Here is a 17,905-nt window from a genome sequence, read left to right as displayed (position 1 = left end):
TGCTTTTTTGGGGATGGGAGATGTTAAAAATCAGGAAGGGAGTGAGTTAAGTTGTGCTCTGCCTGAGCCATGGGTGGGTTTGAGTGGGAAATTCCCACCCCCCACCATCCCTGGAGCAGGAATTTTGGTGGGAGCTGGACCAGCCCCTGGATGGGTGAGGAAATGGTTTTATTCCTCTAAAAATCCTGGATCCTTCCATAAATCCAGCTCTGGCTTCCCTCCAGTAGTAAAGGCAAGGGGCTGCTTCATTCCCACTTTTTATCATTTTAATAAGCCATGGAATAGCTGTGTCCCCCCAATATCCCAGCTAAGGAGCTTGGATGGCTGCTGAGTTGGAGAGAAAGCAGTGGGAATGTTTCCAAATATCCATGGAAACACAAAAGGGAAACTCCTTCAAAACATGGGAACAGCATCAGAGGGGAACGTGCCTTCTTTAGGGGTTGGAAAAAGAACATGGATTCAGCTTTATTCCTGCAAAATTCATCCGAGGGAAGAGCCTTTCCCATTTTTCCTGCTGATTTTGCTGGTGATACTCACTCCAAGGTAGGAACTGGAAGTCAGGACTCCTTTGTGTCTGTGGGAATGAATCCAGCCACATTCCCATGGGAATGGTTCATGTGGCCCCCAGGGAGGCAGCCCAGGAGCCGGGCTCTGGGCCTTGTGGAGCTGGAGCAGAACCCAGGAGCACAAAGCTCTGGAATTGTTGTTATTCCACCTTTTCTGGCCTTGGTGCTGGGGCAAACATTCCTGGTCTGGCAGCTGCAGGGAATCATGGAGTCATGGAATGGTTTGGGTGGGAAGGGACAGTAAAGGTGATCCCATTCCATAGGCAGGGACACCTCCCACTGTCCCAGGTTGCTCCAAGCCCCATCCAGCCTTTCCTTGGACACTTCCAGGGATCCAGGAACAGCCACAGCTGCTCTGGGAGTTTCAGCCCAGCCCCTGCCCACCCTCCCAGCCAGCAATTCCCAATTCCCAATCTCCCATCTAGCCCTGCCCTCTGGCACTGGGAAGCCATTCTCTGGCTCCTGTCCCTCCATGCCTTGGCCCCAGTCCCTCTGCAGCTCTCCTGGAGCCCCTTTAGGCCCTGCAAGGGGCTCGCAGCTGTCCCTGGAGCCTTCCCTTCTCCAGGGGAACATTCCCAGCCTCCCAGCAGAGGGGCTGCAGCCGTGGGAGCAGCTCCATGGATTCCTCTGGAATCTCTCCAGCAGCTCCACATCCTCCTGCTCCTGGGGACCTCAGAGCATCCAAATGGAGTAAAACTGATTTTTCTCTGGTGGTTGCACCATCCCCACCCCCAAAGCCCCAAGCACCAGGACACTCCTGCCCAGGTGACCTCTCCAGCTTTCCTTGGGATGACAATGAGGGTGAGGGACTGCACCTATTGCTCCTGATCACATCTGGGCTTTTCCCATAGAACCCTGGAATCACTGAGCTTGGAAAAGCCCTCACTGAGTCCAACCATTCCCCCGGCACAGCCGTGTCCCACTAACCCAGGTCCCCAAGTGCCACATCCAGATGTCTTTGAAATCCCTCCAGGGATGGTGACTCCACCGCTTCTCCTGGGCTTTTCCTGGCTCGGTGGTCGTGGATCCCCTTTGGATGTGCCTTCCCACTCCTCTGGGAATTACAAGGATTAACTCCCAGGCTGTCCTTTCCCAATCTTGATGTCCCAATCCTGCTGGTGGACATGATCCAAGAGCTTGAGGACCTGCTGCCCGCGGTCCATCACCACCAATCCCTTTTTCCTGCTCATCCTCATCCAGGCCACATTCCAGCTCCAGCTACCTCCACACAGACATTCCTTGGATCCTCCTGGCAGGTGCCACCACCTGTCCCATCCTGAGCTGGGTGTGTCCCCGATGGGAATTCCTGATGGTGGCTGATGCGCAGCGATCCATCCTTCCTTCCTTCCTGGAATCCTTCCTGGGATCAATCCTTCCTCCCTCCCTGGAATCCATTCTTCCTTCCCTTCCTCCCTGGAGCCCTTCCTCCCTGGAATCCTGTACCTGCTGCATGGCCACCAAAATCGGGCCATCCCTGTGGATCACCACCCACCTCTCCAAGCTTTCCTCCTCCAAATATCCAAATCATTTCCAAGCAAGGGCTTTGCTCCCATTCCGAGCCACCACGGGCGGGATTTTGGGAGCTTCTCCATCATTCCCAGTGCTTCCACAGGGATATCCACAGCCCTAGGATCAAATTAAGATGCCTTAAGCCCCACGGGTGCCTAATCCACGGCAGCCGTAAGCGGCTTTGCCGTGCCCGCTGCCTACGTGCTCCTTCCCGGGATTCTGATCCATGGGGTGGCATCCCAGCCCTCAGCTGGGAAATTCCTGCTTCCCACGAGGAAGTGGAGATGGGCTGGGGGTGAGGATTTAAAAAAAAAGAAAACCCGAAACGCAAGGAAAAGCTCAAATCTTCTGGAAAACGCGTGGGATTTTCCACACTGGGACGAGAGGAAAAGCCTCGTGTTTTGGGGTGGAAAGGGGGAAATGTGGGAGGTGCCATGTGGGAGAAGTGAAAAGTGGAGTTTGGGAAGTAGGAATGCACTCTAATGCTGGGTCTTTGTTGGGATAATTAGCAAATTTCCCATTAAAGGTGGTTCCACGGGATGCCTGCGATGGGATGGGAAAGCACTGGATGTGGGAGGGATTGGGGGGGGGCTCCTCCTGTCTGGGGTCCAATTAAAGCCCGCTAAATTGAGGAACCCCCTAATTTAAGGACTCTACTAAATTGACAACCTCCCCCCCCCCCAATTTGAGGGCCCCCCTAATTTAAGGATCTCCCAAAATTGAGGACCCCCCTAAATTGAGGACAACCCCCCCCAAACTGAAGAGCCCCCCAAATTGAGGATGCTCCCCAGAGGACCCCCCCTAAACTGAGGGCCTCCCCAATATTATTTAACCTAATTATTAACCTAAAATACTCATAGTTGTATTAATATTAAGGTCCCCAAATTGAGGACCCCATGAAATTAGGGATCCCCCAAACAGAGGAGTCCCTTAAATTGTATCCCCTCCTAAAGAGAGGGCCCACCCAAATAGACGACCCCCAAGATTGAGGACCCTCCCCTAAATTGAGGAAAACCCCCCAAATGGAGGACCCCCTAAATGGAGGAACCCTCTCCTAGATTGACGACTCCCCAAAACTGATGAACTCCCTAAATAGGGGAACCCCCCCCAAGTTAAGCAGCCCCCCCTCCCCCAAAACTGAGGACCCCCAAACCGACTTCTGTTTCCAAATCAAGGACCCCCTCCAAATGGAGGAACTCCTCTAAACTGAGGAATCCCCCAAATTGAGAGACCACCCCCAAATAAAGGACCCCCCAAGTTAAGGACCCCCCCCCAAATTGAGGGCTCCCTAAACTGAGGACACCCCCAAAGTAAATAAAGGAGCCTCCCAAATTGAGAAACCCCCCCTCAAATTGCGGACCCCCCCCCAATAAAAGATCCCCCCCGGCGTAGTCCGAGCCCCTAGGGGCGGCCATGGAACTGCGCATGCGTGCCGCGCCCCCACCACGGTGGCAGCGCCGCTCGCGCGCGCAGCGCGCCCGCCCTTTGAGTGACGGCCCCTCCAGCCAATGGCGTGGCGCAACGGGCTGTGATTGGCAGGCGCGTGGGCGGGGCGCAGGTGGCCCGGCCCCGCCCCTCCCGGCGCGGTCCCCTCACGGCGGAGGCTCCATTTTCTCGCGTTCCCGCGGCCCCCGCGTAGCGCCCGGTTCGCCTCAGCCCCGGCCGAGAGACTCCTGAGACACCGCGCGCCGCCATGAATGAGGAGTACGACGTGATCGTGCTGGGCACCGGCCTCACGGTGAGGAGCAGCCGCCGCTCGTCCGCGCCTCGGGCCTGCTGCGGGCGGCCGCCGCCCTGCCCCGCCCCGCCGCCCCCCCCCCCCCCCCCCCCCCCCCCGCCATCCCCCGGCTCCTGCGGCTGATCCCCGTCCCCATCCCCTACCCACCCCGGCGCCGCTGTCCTTTTGCCCGTCTATCACCTGATCGTCCCCCCCAGCCTGGGTTTGAGCTTTGAGCCCCCCCCCCCCCGCCTTGGGCATTCGTGCCTTTATCCCCTCCCCCCGGGTGTGCGGTCCCCTCCTCAATCTCTCACCTGACCATCACCCCTCTCACCCCATTCAGATCGGTTTTTTTTTTCAGCTGTCACCTGTCCATTGTAGCCCTCTCCCCCAGCTCTGTCTGGGTGCTTCCCCCGCGTCCCCATCCCTAATATTACCGGGGGTCTGATGTGTGTGACCCTCCTGGGGACCCCGGGTGCTTTCTTCCATCCTTAATTACCACAGCACCCCCCCGGCTTCAGTCCCACCCCCACCCTGGATCCTTCCCCATTCATTTCCAACCCAGCCTGGGATCCTCCCCCCTCCGCCCCTCAGCATTACCCCGGGGGTCTGGTGTGTGTGACCCGCTGGGGCACCCCACGGTCATTTCCCCATTATTAAATCTCACAGCACCCCCCAGCTCCAATCCCATCCCCACCCTGGATCCTTCCCCCCATCCCTAACTGGACCACCGGGTGCGGTTTTTATGTGATTATAACAGCTCCTCGTGTTTGGATACACCCCCGTCGTCCCCGATGCCCCCCAGCTCCCAGGGGGCCCCAGGAAATGCGGTTGTTTTGCGGAGGGAGGGCGTGGGGAGGCTCGGACAATAAAACGCCGCCGGGGATTTATCGCTTTTTATTTGTTTTTTGAATTATTATCTTATTTTTTTCCCTTCGCACATCTCCCTGCCCCCCACCCCGTACCACAAACCTAACGCGGCTGCAGGTCCGTGCAGGGTGGAGGCAGCCGTGGTTATCCCCCCCCTCTCCATCCCCATTCCCGCTCCGCCTTTGCAGCCTTCGGCTCCATCCAGCCCTGACTGCAGCAGGAGGGGGATGGGAGGCTGGCGAGCCTGTCAAATTTCCCTCTCCCCCCCCCACCCCCCACCAAAAAAAATCCCCTTTCCTGCGATGTCGCTACATCCCGGTGATCCCTAAGGAAAGCTGACAGCTGATGGGGGTGCGGCGGAGGGAGGGGGATGAGCCGTGGTGGGGCTTTGTCCTATTGTGGAGGATGCAGCCCGCACCGCAGGCAGCCCTGGGGAAAAAAAAACATGGCAGTGCCGCTGCCCGGGAGGTTTGCGGGAGCATTTCTCCCGGTTCCTGCATCCCTGGAGGCCGGGAGATGCCACGGGAGGGCGGATTGCAGGTTACAAATACGAGGCATTGTTTGGAGAAGGGGGGAAGAAAATCCAATATGGTGGAAAGGTTTTCCTCCTTGTGAAACGGCCTTTCCTGCTTTTGTTCCCTCCTGTTAGTGGGGAAAGGTGGCTGGACAAAGGGATCTCTTTGGGGTTGGCCGGGAGGGATTCCCCCCACTTTCCCTGGTGACGGTGATTAAATTGAAATCCACGCGTTTCCTCCTGTGGTTTGGGCGCTGTGATTGACGGGGCTGCCAGAGGCATCGTGGCTGCTGACACAGGACCCCACCGAAGGCAGAGCTGGATTATTATCCCCCTCTTTTGGGTTTGGGAAGAAGGGTAACAAACCTGGAATGTGGCACAAAGGAAATGTGCAAAGTGTGGGAGCGTCTTCCCAGCTGCTGCTGGAGGGGACACCCAACTTTCCCAGTTGCTTTCATTCCTTTCAAGGCTCTCCCTTTGAGATGGAGGAATGGCTGAGGAGGAAAAAGCTTCTTCCCTTTGATAGGGAAAGCTGGAGTCTGTCCTAAACCCTGCCCCTGGCTCAGCAAGGCAGGGAAAGGGACTTTTGGGGAGGTGAAATATAATGAGCTTGTAGTGAAGGGGCCTCCAATAGATCCGAGCTCCATTAAAATGTTAATTTATGCTTTAGTGTGATCGGGGTATCAAGTTGGTGAACATGGGGGCTTAAGCTCAAACTGACAAATGCCAGTGTAAATTTGACAAAAGGCCTCTTGTGAAATCCCTTTTAAGACAAGCTCCTGCTAATGAGCAGCAGTTGAGTTAAAAGGAATAAATTAGGGCCGGATTTTAAGGTGTGCTGACCAAACTTCAGAGCCTGGGAATATCCAGGAGCTCGTATTTTGCTTCTGGCGTGTTGGCTTTCTCTCTGAAATACCAATTAGGGTGGACTTCATCTTGTCTTGAGCAGCTCATGTGGAAAAGAATGGAAACCAGAGGTGCTGGTGCAGCCATCCTAAAATTCCTGGTGTTGGCTCAACCATTGTGGCCAGCGAGTGGTGTCGGAGCGGAGCTGGATCAGGCTGGGCTAAAGGACTCCTCTGCAGTCAGAGATGAAGTTTGAAGGTTGCTCCTCCAGCTTTGGTACCAGTGCTGGCACAGTCAGGCTTCCTGAGCAAAAGGAGCTGGAAACACATGCAGTTGTTCCTTTTCCAGAGGAGCTGTCGTGGAAGTTCTGGTGAGGTTTGCAACCACCCCTTCCTCCAAGCTGGTCCTGGCACAAGTGGATTCTGCTGCTGGAGCCCCATCAGGCCCCTGTTGTAGCTCAGATGCTGTGTCTCTGCTGCTCATGTGGAGGGGTTTTTTTCGTCTTTCCAAAGGGAAAGTTCAGTTGTTGGTTTAAAGAGGAAGAGTGAGTCGTTGGAGGTGTTGTAAAAGAGCACAAATACATCCATTGTAGTGGTCATTCAGGGGCTCCGTGAGTGCATGTGTAAATTCCTCTGGGATGGATCTGGAAGTGCAACGTGAATATTTCAGGTGTTAATCTCTTCCTCAACCAGTAATGAAGGACTAAGGCAGCTTTAGGACTGGGATTACTGGCACTCAAACTATTTCAGCTTTTCCCTCCTGCGTGCTAATCAGAGACCCCGTTGCAGTGCCAGCTCACAGAGATGTGTCAGCTCTGTGGGGAAAAGTAATCCTGAATTACTGCTGCTACAACCTCTGAAGCTTCCACCAGGTGTAATGAACTCCATATGGCTCCTGCTCCCTCCTGCATGGATCAGTGTGAGGTGCCAGTGTTTGCAAGGCCCTGGTGGGTCTGGCTGCATGAGAGCTGGTAGATCTTCCAGCTGCCTCATTCCTGGTGGGAATGGCTTCTCCAGGTAGCTGGAACCTTAATAGCTTTAAGGTCCTGGGCTTAGGCCTGCCATGTGCGTGGTCTGTTGCAGATTAGGGATCATCTTCCTGCAGACCTACTGCACAAACTCGTTTTTAATCTGGTGCAGTGATCACAGGCTGGAGAACTCCTCGTGGTTGTATTTTCACACCTCTCTTTTCAGTTCACCATTATTTCCGCTTCTCTGGAGTGGAAGTGGCTTGGTACTTCCTCACTGGGTTATTTAGGAACAGGATGTTGTGCCTGGTGACAGGCTCTGTTTTCTGCCCTCTGTGCTTCTACAAAGTTATTTTCCACGAATTTTGGGGATAATTAAACCCTCCAGTTCATCCCCAGTGGGTGAATACTCTGCTCCTGCTGAGGTTTCACTCTTTGCAGGCTGAACTAAGCTTCTTACCTGCCAGCTGCCTCCCCATGTTAAAGCTATTTAAATCCATCACAAAGTTACAGATTCACTTTCTGTAGGAGCAGAGGAGCCAAACTCATTGGTTCAGGATCTAATTGGTCATATAGGCCCAGGCCTCGTTGCTTAAAGAGCCTCGGAGTGACTGTGAGGACCAAGTGGAGTGTCGCTGTCCCTTGCATCATCCCCTGGTAGCAGCAGGGATTGTTCCAGTGCTGTGAGGAGTTGTTTTTGCAGTTTGTAGGATGAGCAGAGCTTTGGGTCAGGCGGTGAGAGCTGGAATTGCCTGTATCACCTGCCCCAGGTGACCCTCCCTAGGCAGGGGGTTGGACCAAAGATCTCTAGAGGTCCCTTCCAAGCCCAGCCCTTCTGGGACTCTGGCTGGCCACAGCCCAGCCCTGCCTTTCGAAGAAAGAGCCTGGTGGTGCCAGAGCCCATTCCTGAAGCCGAAGGGATTTTGGTCAATGCTTAGTGCCCTGTCCTCCCCTCGGCGCTGTTACAGGACCGGTGCTGGCTCGAGCTTCCATCAGGCTGTCTGAGCCTTTCTGAACTGCCGCCCTACTTGGAGAAAGTCCATGGAAACCTCCTTGCTTCCCTCCATTCCTCAAGGCTTCTGCATGCACAACGTCTAGTCATGACCAGCTCCTGCACGCCAGGGAAGAGCTGATGGTCTTAAGCAAACATGGAAACACCAATACCTCTGAGTTCCTCCGTATTTTTATTTTCATGGGTTCACACTGGACGTGCTGTCTCCAGATTCCCAATGCTGGTTCCTCCCTGGTTCTCCGGCCATTTGCAGCGGCCGAGCGTTGCTGCAGACGACATCGATCGTGCTCAGACTTGCTCTGTCGTTCATTCAGCAGCACAATGAGCTCCTGGGAGCCTCGTAACCTGAACTGGCTGAGGCAGTGGATTGTAGTAGCAGCGTGACTGCAATTTGCATGAGGACTCTGTTGGATCCCGGCTGGATACCCAGAGCTCTCCCTGCTGTGTTCTGGTGCTGCTGTCAGCAGCTGCGCCCTGTTCCTGTTTGGTGGTGGCGACGTTTATAAAACAGCAAAAAAATGCACAGATTTGAACTCTGACGCTTCCCCTTTTTTATTTGCACTCTAAACTCTTCCCACTCCTCCCCTTGTCAGCACAGGCTGTTTGTTTTCCTCGCTCCCTGACCCAAATGACACCGTGACACATCAAGCGGTTCCTGGTCGTGGCCCAGCGGATGCAGCCAGCACAGCATCCAAAGGAATTGCTGAGCTGGAAGGATAAATCCATTGTGCATTCCGTGTGCCTTATGGCCGTCATGGCTGCAGAGGGAAGTGCCCTGAAAGGCCTGTGCAGGATTTCAGCGCTCCGGGGCCTGGCAGGAGCCTGCCTGATGGAAGGGACGCGTTCAATGAGCCTTGGATTAAATAGTGGTGTAATAGCTCCACCTCAGTCCCCATAGCAGTGTTTAATGGGTGTGAAAGAAGATTGAAGAGGTACTTAAGGCCTCTTATATCTTCTGCTGGTGCCCAAATTCACTCCAGGGGATGCTGGTAGCTTGGGCCTGGGGAAGGGATGCACACTCTTCTAGGAATACAGAGCAAGGAATGCTTTGAAGTTAAGTGGGAGACTGAAATCAGCTGACATCCAGACCAGTGGATGTAACTTATGCTGCTTTTACTGTAGCTCCGTCCTTCCTTTTGATACTTACTTAGTTGTGAAATCCTGGTTGGCTTCCTTGTGGCTCAGCTCCAGCATGGACACTTGCAGTCCTGTGCCACCATCTGGCAGAGCTGGTGAGCCAGGCTTTTGGGAGATGTTCCGGGGGGGATAAATCACAGGGTAGACCAAGGAGTGCAACCACAGAACTCTGTGAATTTAACTGGTTGCTGATGATGCCCTTTGTGTGACAGTCCCACGTTGGGTGTGGTTAATTATTAACGCTGTAGCTGACACTGTGCAACCACTTTCGCTCCTGTGGTTACTCAGCGTTGTAGGCCTTGAGTAGTGACTTCACACAGGGTTTGGTGCAGCTGTGTCTGCTGTGAGGGTCTCTGCTTGCTCCAGCAGAACCAGTGTGGAGAAAAGGAGGGACCTTGTAGGATCCTTGGAAGGATGGTACAGTGCTGGAAGGAGCAGCTGATGGATCATGGAGAGCTTTTGTGGGAAGCACTGTGGCTCACTATTCAGGATCCACGTGGTGATCATGAAGCCTTGTGGGCACTGTGCTGGAAATCTTCCATGACTTCAGGGATTGAATTCAGAGCATCCTTGCTGTCCATGAGGCAGCTCCAGCTTTGCTCCTCAGGTCCTTGGCTGGATTTCGGTGACATCCTGGTGGGTGACAGACTGGCCAGCAGTGCCCTGCTATCCCAATGCAGAAGGTTTTTCAGTTGCCACCTGGAAGCACCAGAACAGCAAATCCTTGGGTAGCGATCCCTGCACCTACAGATGTCTGACCTTCAACACAAAACACCCCCTGAGAGCTGCCTTGGCTGGGGAAGTTGATTTTACAGCTTCCTTTACACCAAGGATTGACTGGAGTTAGGATTTACACAAACAATACACAGTGGGAAACTCCTGGTGTTTGTGGTTTTCCTGACTGACACCTGCATCGGTCAGTTTGGAGTTGAAAATAAACCTCCTGCACGCCACAGGAGGGGGAAGCGACACAGGAGGAGAGTCCTGACTGAGGTGCTTGTGGAGTAAACAGGAAGGATCTCATGGAGCCACAGATCTCTGCAGGAGGGCCAGGCTGCCTGGATGAGCAGATGTGCAGTGGTGGCATCTGTCAGCAGCTGGATGGGGGTTTACAATCTGAATGAAAGGTGATCATAGAATCATGGAATGGCTTGGGTTGGAAGGGACCTAAAAAAACCATCCTGCCATGGTTGGGACACTTCCACTATCCCAGGTAGCTCCAAACCCCACCCATAATGTGAGATGTGGCCAGGACCTACCTGTGAGATCGTGATGCTGAACGAGAGCTCAGTGCAGACATAATTCTGCTGCTGGAGGGAGCTGAGGCAGAGCAAGATCAGTAAAACCTCCAAGATAAGCTGTCCTAAGCACACAAACATTCAAGTTTCTGTTAAGCTCTTTGGCTGGGGAATGCCAGAGCCGGTGCAAAGTCGTGTTTTAATGGGGATTTAGTTGTGCAAGCGCTGAGCTGGTTCTGCAGGCTGTGTGTGCTCTGCGGTGAGGCTCAGCCTCTTGGTGCTGCAGTCAGACACAGCAGCTGATCTGCTGCTCCAGGGACTCTCAGTGGGGACAGAGCAAGGAAAGCAGAGCTGAGGTGATGAATGCCAAGTGCCTTCGTTTATTCTTTATGCTGCTTTCTAAGAGAAGCTGTTGATTCTCTTGAGTGTCCTAGTGTGGCAGATATTAATAATTGAGGTTTTGAGGAGTCTGATTAAAGTCCAGGTAAGATTTCATGCTCCTGCTGCCTCTCTGTGGACATCCTTAAACTGGTGGCTTAGAGGACAGATTTTCCTAATCTAGCTCAAATGCATGGAATTCCAAAAAAATTCTTCTGGGAAGTCATGATAGGTGGTGGTTGTGTAGCTTGCCCAGAGCAGACAGTAAATTTATTAAGGGGTTAATCTGCCTCCAAGAGGTGCCTGAATTGTGGAATGAGGCAACTGCTGTGCTTGTTTTCAGAGGGCTGTGCAGCTACCTGCAAATGGAGCTGTCTGAACATGCTCTTGGGAAAAATGGGAAGGAGGAGACTCCAGTGCAGCTCACCTGTCCCTTGCATCCTTCTTGCAGGAATGCATCCTCTCCGGGATCATGTCAGTGAATGGAAAGAAAGTCCTTCACATGGATCGTAACTCGTACTATGGAGGGGAAAGTGCATCCATTACACCCCTGGAAGATGTAAGTGTGGAGAGACCCACCCCCTGTGTCCTTCCTGGGCACAAAAATGGGATTTATTCACAGTTAGCCTTGGGGTGGCTTCAAATTAATTACTCCGAGGGTTCCCTTTGAGTCAGGAAGTTTTATGGGACTTCCTCCCCAGATACAGTGGGGAAGACACCACTGTGGGTGTTTATAATTGGTAGATTGTGCTTGTTTGCTGTAATTCCCAGCTGGGATCTGAGCACGGAGCATTCCAGAGCTGTTACAGCTAGATGTTAAAACTCTTCAGCTAAATTGTAAATTTGACTAAGGAATGTCCTGTTAAATAGTTCATCAATAGTTCAAAACTTCCCAAATCCTTAAGCCTTGGATAGAGAAAGCCTGGATGAGCAGAATTACACTGCCTGCTTCTTGCTGTGACAATTCAGTGGACGTGTTTGTGTGTTCCAAACTCAGCTTGGAGCTCAAACTCCAGCCAAAAGCTGGCTCTGAAGAGCTTGTGTTCAGCCTGGAGCTGTGGGGGTGGAAAGTGTGTACATGTGTGGGAGGAATGACACCCAGACACATTTCCTGGGCTATAATAAGTTCTGTATTCTCTCTCCAAAGCTCTACAAAAGGTTTAATCTCCCAGGAACTCCACCAGAATCTATGGGGCGGGGAAGAGACTGGAACGTGGACCTCATTCCAAAATTCCTTATGGCTAATGGTGAGTGATCCTGAGCTCCCAAATATTCCTTGTGAGCTCAGCCTGGGCTAGTGCTGGGTGCTGGAATGGGACAGGCACTGTCATTCCTTACAAATCCTTATCCTTGAATCCTCGTGTTCCAGTACTGGGACTGGTCTAGACCAATCCCATTATCAGTGAAGGGGCAGCTCCCTTTGCCTAAAACCAACCGGTGGCTGCTGGAATCTCATCCTGGAGCATGAGGGAATGGATGGATTGTGAAGTGCCTGGCTCAGGGCTGCTGCAGTGGAAGAATTGATAGATCCCAGCCAAGGCTTGGTTGCTTTAGTCTCAGCTTATCTGGGAATTGAACATGGTGCTGCTGGGGAAGGGTTTGTCATGTTGGAAGAGCTGCCTTGGGAGCTGCTGTGTCCTTGTTTGACTGTGCCAAACCCCCTTCCAGGTCAGTTGGTAAAGATGCTGCTCTACACAGAAGTCACTCGTTACTTGGACTTCAAGGTGATCGAGGGGAGCTTCGTCTACAAGGGAGGAAAGATCTACAAAGTTCCTTCCACTGAGGCAGAAGCTTTGGCCTCCAGTGAGTAGCTGCACCTTATTTGTTCCCTCTGAATCCCCTAAACAGAGGCAAACCCCATCCCTTGGGATATTCTTGATGCTCCTCTTGTGTTAAGGAGCATCCTTGGGGTTCTCCTGCACCTCTTTGACTTCAAACACCACTTGCAGTGTGATCCTTGGGCTTCCTGAGCCCTGTTTCCTTGGAGCTTCCAAGCTGTCTGTTCTGTGAGGTTCTGGTGAGAACCTGGCAGGATTTTCCTTCCTCAGGAGCGCTTATATTTGAGGCTCGTGCTCCCAGCTCTGCCATAAATATTTGATGTCGGGTCCTTGTTGAAATTGTGTGTGTGAAAAACATTGCAGGCAGATTGGAATAACTAATTCCAACGTGTGGCACCTCAAACCTTAATTGTTGCCTACTTAAATGTCACTCTTCAAATAAAACTTAATAACAGTGTGGTGAAACCCATTAGGATCTAGAGGGCATTCCATTAGCTCCAGACATGGGATGTGTTCAGCAGCACCTCTGATAAAGTGACTCCTGCAGTTAGGGCCCCAGATCTGTAGGTCTGAGCCTTCCTCATGGCAGATATTCCTGTTTGCTGAAGGAATCAGGAATTCCTTCCGTTTGGCCCTGTGTGGTCTCCAAGAGACTCATCCTGGCAGGAGTGGAGGTGCTGCCTCTGCCCTCATGTTTCAGCAGGTCCAGTCTTGCTTCTGCAATTTGTGGAGAATTCAGGTGCATAAATGTGCAGCCTCGTGTTTGGGGTTTGAGGGACAGGACAAAGGGGAATGGCCTTAGGCTGAAGGCAGGCAGGGTTAGATGGGGTATTGGGAAGGAATTGCTGGCTGGGAGGGTGAGGAGGGGCTGGGCTGGAATTCCCAGAGCAGCTGTGGCTGCCCCTGGATCCCTGGCAGTGTCCAAGGCCAGGTTGGAGGGGCTTGGAGCAGCCTGGGACAGTGGGAGGTGTCCCTGCCATGGGGTTGGAAGTAATGACCCTTAGGATCCCTTCCCACCCAAACCATCCCATGTTTGAACACTCAGCAGTTCTTACCCACTGCTGATACTCTGTGGCAATGGAAAAGCCACAAAAGCCACTGAGGATCTGTTGAATTCTGACCAAACCTTGGTTTTAGGCTTAATGGGTTTGTTCGAGAAGCGCCGGTTCAGGAAATTCCTGGTGTACGTGGCCAACTTCGATGAGAACGATCCGCGGACCTTCGAGGGCGTGGATCCCAAGAAAACCACCATGAGGGATGTGTACAAGAAGTTTGACCTGGGCCAAGATGTCATTGATTTCACAGGCCATGCCCTCGCTCTCTACAGGACTGACGAGTAAGTGGCGGTCAGTTGCTTCCCCAAATCCCAGCATTTGGGGTCATGATGGGATGAGTGGTTATTTTAAACTTTGAGGGTTCCTGAGTAAAACTTGTGACACGGAGTGCTCCTAAAAGGGAACTCCCAGAGAAGCACTGCCAGGAGCAGCTGGAGGGTGGGGAAGAAACTTCACAGGACATCAGTGTTTTGCTCTTGGGTTTATTCTGCTGGAAGTCTTGGTTTGGGAAACATCCCAAGTGGTCTAACTGTCCTTCCCAGCTATCTAGATCAACCCTGCCAAGAAACAATCAACAGGATTAAGCTGTACAGCGAGTCACTGGCTCGATACGGGAAAAGCCCCTACCTGTACCCCCTTTATGGCCTTGGAGAACTGCCCCAGGGATTTGCACGGTGAGCACTTGGCTTTGACTCCGGGTTTCCTCCAGGGGGGTGTGGAGTTGGATGTGTGGGTGTTGGATGTGTGGGTGTCGGACGTTTGGAGTTGGAGATGTGTGTGTCGGTTGTGTGGAGTTGGATGTGGGAAGTTGGATGTGGGGAGTCAGTGCTTGAGCTTCCAGGATGTGACGCTGTATAAAAATACTGTGGTCCTTAGTGGTTCTCTCACTTCGTAAGGAAGAGGTGATTCCTCCACATGGGATTCTTATCCCTGGATTTGCTCAGAGATCCTGTCTGCAGAGTATTTTACCCTTTGTGTTTAAGCAGAGGATTTTGAGGAGGGTAAAGTCTGAGGTGGGGTTTTTCCAAGTGGCACGGGCTGGAAGGGCTGTTCCAGTCCAGCCACGGAAGTGCTGAAGGGATTTTCCTGCTGCAGGCTCAGTGCCATCTATGGAGGCACCTACATGCTCAACAAGCCCATCGAGGAGATCGTCATAGAGAACGGCAAAGTGGTCGGGGTCAAGTCCGAGGGGGAGGTACGGTCCCTTCCCATCCTTCCCTGCTCCCCACCCCACATCCCGCCCCTCAGAACGCAGATTTTTTGGGTCTGATCAAAAAAAAATACAGAGAAAAACCTTCTCTAAGCCAAAGGGCCAAACCTGCTGGGCTGGGGCTGTTGTCCCTGTGCCAGCTTGCTGAAGACACAATGTCCTGATGGCTGGAGTTCATTCCAGCATCCCTGCTCCAGGAGTTGGGATGGAGTCTGCATGGGCTGGCAATGAATAAATCAGGCTGGCTGAGCTGGAAGGGAGCTGTTCCTTGTGTCTAACCTGGAACCAGCTCTGCCCTTGGCGTTTTTAGCTGCTCTGACAGCTGGCACGTGGCCTTCCCGCAGCTTCTCCTCCACCTGGCTGCATAAAACTGGGAATGCTGCAGGCTGCTTGGAAGCTCTGAACATGCTCCTGACTGGAGCAGGCACTCACGGGACAGTTCAGCACTTGCTGGTGGGATAACATGTCCCTTGGGGTGGGGAGGACATGTCCTGGCCAGGAGCAGAGGTGACAATTCATGCTAGAGACTGATGTGCCCAAGTGTGAGCAGCCTGGAGGCTTGAGATTGATGAAATACTAAATTATTACCAGAAAAATGATTTTTGATGTGAACTGAGTGATATTTCCATGTTTGTGCTTAGGTGGCTCGCTGCAAACAGCTCATCTGCGACCCCAGCTACGTGTCGGACCGTGTGACGAAGGTGGGCCAGGTGATCCGGGTAATCTGCATCCTGAGCCACCCCATCAAGAACACGAACGATGCCAACTCGTGCCAGATCATCATTCCACAGAACCAGGTCAACCGGAAATCAGGTGTGTGCAGAGCAGCTCTCACCACTGGGCTGAGACAGCGGTTGTTACCGGCCTCTCTGCGGGTGAGGCGCGGACCAGACGGGGAAATGGACCCTTCCTAGCCTTGTCCAGGAACGTTTAGGCCCCAGCAAAGCTGGGCTTCAGTTCAGAGCAGCGTTGGGGGAGGTGGGAGGAGCCTGTGGTTGGAGCTTGTGAGGAACCTGCGGCAGGAAGCGCCCCAGACTGGTGGGTGAGGGCTGTGGGGTGTCTGGGAGGGGGTGAGGGCTGTGTGCAGGAGGGGAGGTGCTGCCTCCGCCTGGAACAGAGCACTGGGAACCCCACTGGATTTCAGGAACCGTCAGAGCCGTGGGAAACGGAGCTTTGGAGATCTCCCATGTCCAGGCCCCCCAGCCAAGAGATGAGAGCACGTAGAGCAAGGATGGGACTCATTCCAGGTTCTCTGAAGAATCCAGGGGGTGCCGAGTGTCAGGGCAGCGGGAAGAGGCCCAGGCAGGTTTTTGGGATGAGGCTGGAGGAGGTTTTGGGATGCAGCTGTGCCCTGTCCCCCCAGATATCTACGTGTGCATGATCTCCTCTGCTCACAACGTGGCGGCGCAGGGCAAGTACATCGCCATCGCCAGCACCACCGTGGAGACCGCGGATCCGGAGAAGGAGATCAAGCCGGCCTTGGACCTCTTGGAGCCCATTGAGCAGAAGTGAGTGCTCAGCAAGCCCTGCTCCCTGCTCTGCTGGGAGATCTGGAGCCGTTTGGCTGCCAAGAGCTGTTGAGTTTCCTCAGCACCTTGAGCGATGCCCTTGGATCGAACTATTCCTCCTCTAAAACCATCCTGAACCTTTTTTCTCTCCCTTTTCCAGGTTTGTGAGCATCAGTGACCTGTTTGCACCGACTGACCTGGGAACTGAGAGCCAGGTGAGTGAGGGCTGAGCTGGGCTGGGAGGGGAGAGGCTCCAGCTCGGGGCTCCAACGCTGCTTCTGCTTCCAGATCTTCATCTCGCGCACCTACGACGCCACCACCCACTTTGAGACGACGTGCGACGACATCAAAGATATTTATAAGAGGATGATGGGATCAGAGTTCGACTTCGAGGAGATGAAACGCAAGAAAAACGACATCTATGGGGAGGAGGAGCAGCAGTAATGAGAGTCTCTAATTAGGAGAAATTTAAATCGGCTAATATGAATATATAAGGAACTTAATGAACACTGTACGAAATTCAATATTGTAAGGCCTGCTTTTGTAATCCCATCTCTGAGAGATTGAAGAGTACTGCACTGGTAATGTTCCCTTTTTGGATATCATGTGTTAATTATTTCATTCTAGTAGGGCTGCTGTCCAGAATCTGGCAAATTCCTGACTGATTTCCTGACTAACCTCGTAAGCGAAAGGCAGACTGAACTTATTATTATTATTATTTTTGCAGACGTAGACGTGGGTGCAGATTTGAAATAACTCATTGACAGCTGTGTCTTACCTTGTCTTTTTAATCATTTGTAAAACATCCTTCACAATCCTGTGCTTCTGGTGAGCTCGTAGATGTGACGCTGATGTCACTCAAACCTGATATCAAGGAAAATAGAAACTGAGCACTCCATTATTGTGGACAGCATCCCTAAAGTCTCTCCCATCAATCTTAACTCTGTGGCAAAGTTGTATCATGGACAAAGCCCACACCTATTGTAGCAGCAAATGTTGGCTTCGTTCTGGGCACAGAACTTAACCTCCACTTAAGCTTCTAAACCTGTTTACATCGGTTGGGACACAGCTGTGCCTAAGGCTCCTTTGTGTTTTAATCTTAATAAAATTGAGAGAACAAATTACAGAGCAGGCAAGATGTGGAAGTATTTTCTGTCCCCTGGTGGCTTCTCGGATGGACCAAACGGCGCTGCGGTATCGGCATGACAGAGCCTGTGCTTCTCGTGTCTCCTGAAGGCTCCAAATGATTTCTGTACTGCGAAGTAAAGCCAAATTCTGGAAACCAGTCCTGGGCTCTGGTCTGATTCACTTCAGTTCTGGGAGCAGCAGCTCCAGGCTCAGATCCCACGGGATCTCTGCCTGTCAGGGGTGAGATGTGAGCATTTCCTGGTTCCATGGTTGTTCTTCCCAGGCTGTGCTGCTGTGGCTGCTTTCGGCAGGGCTCAGGCTGTGCTCTGGCACAGTCCCTGTTCCCCGCAGCCACCCCAGTGCCACAGCTGGGAACAGCAGCAGTAAATGATCCCTGCTTGGGGCTCCTCTCCATCCCCAACACGAGATGTTCCAATCCAGAGCGATCCCGATTCCCTGGCTGGCACTGGGC

At 52.9% G+C, this 17,905-nt stretch overlaps 1 protein-coding gene across 1 annotated transcript; it reads left to right on the top strand.

The window, feature by feature from the left end:
- The first annotated feature begins 3,615 nt into the window (after positions 1-3,615).
- On the top strand, positions 3,616-17,590 carry GDI2 (GDP dissociation inhibitor 2). The gene is made up of 11 exons (XM_048302636.1): positions 3,616-3,813; positions 11,206-11,313; positions 11,902-12,001; positions 12,423-12,557; positions 13,670-13,868; positions 14,130-14,261; positions 14,683-14,782; positions 15,439-15,610; positions 16,161-16,305; positions 16,466-16,520; positions 16,594-17,590. The coding sequence occupies exons 1-11, from the start codon at positions 3,769-3,771 to the stop codon at positions 16,747-16,749; spliced, it is 1,347 nt and encodes a 448-aa protein (XP_048158593.1). The 5' UTR covers positions 3,616-3,768; the 3' UTR covers positions 16,750-17,590.
- The last annotated feature ends 315 nt before the right edge of the window (positions 17,591-17,905 follow it).

The sequence above is a fragment of the Corvus hawaiiensis genome, chromosome 4 (genome assembly GCF_020740725.1).
Source record: "Corvus hawaiiensis isolate bCorHaw1 chromosome 4, bCorHaw1.pri.cur, whole genome shotgun sequence".
In the NCBI taxonomy this organism is placed as follows: Eukaryota; Metazoa; Chordata; class Aves; order Passeriformes; family Corvidae; genus Corvus; species Corvus hawaiiensis.
This window is presented reverse-complemented; position numbering and strand designations above follow the sequence as displayed.

Bases quoted from the DNA above. Each gene is read 5' to 3' on its own strand.
- GDI2 (XM_048302636.1), top strand. From the start codon at position 3,769: ATGAATGAGGAGTACGACGTGATCGTGCTGGGCACCGGCCTCACG. The intron at 12,558-13,669 runs GTGAGTAGCTGC...CCTTGGTTTTAG, and splicing joins GGCAGAAGCTTTGGCCTCCA to GCTTAATGGGTTTGTTCGAG. The intron at 15,611-16,160 runs GTGTGTGCAGAG...CTGTCCCCCCAG, and splicing joins CCAGGTCAACCGGAAATCAG to ATATCTACGTGTGCATGATC.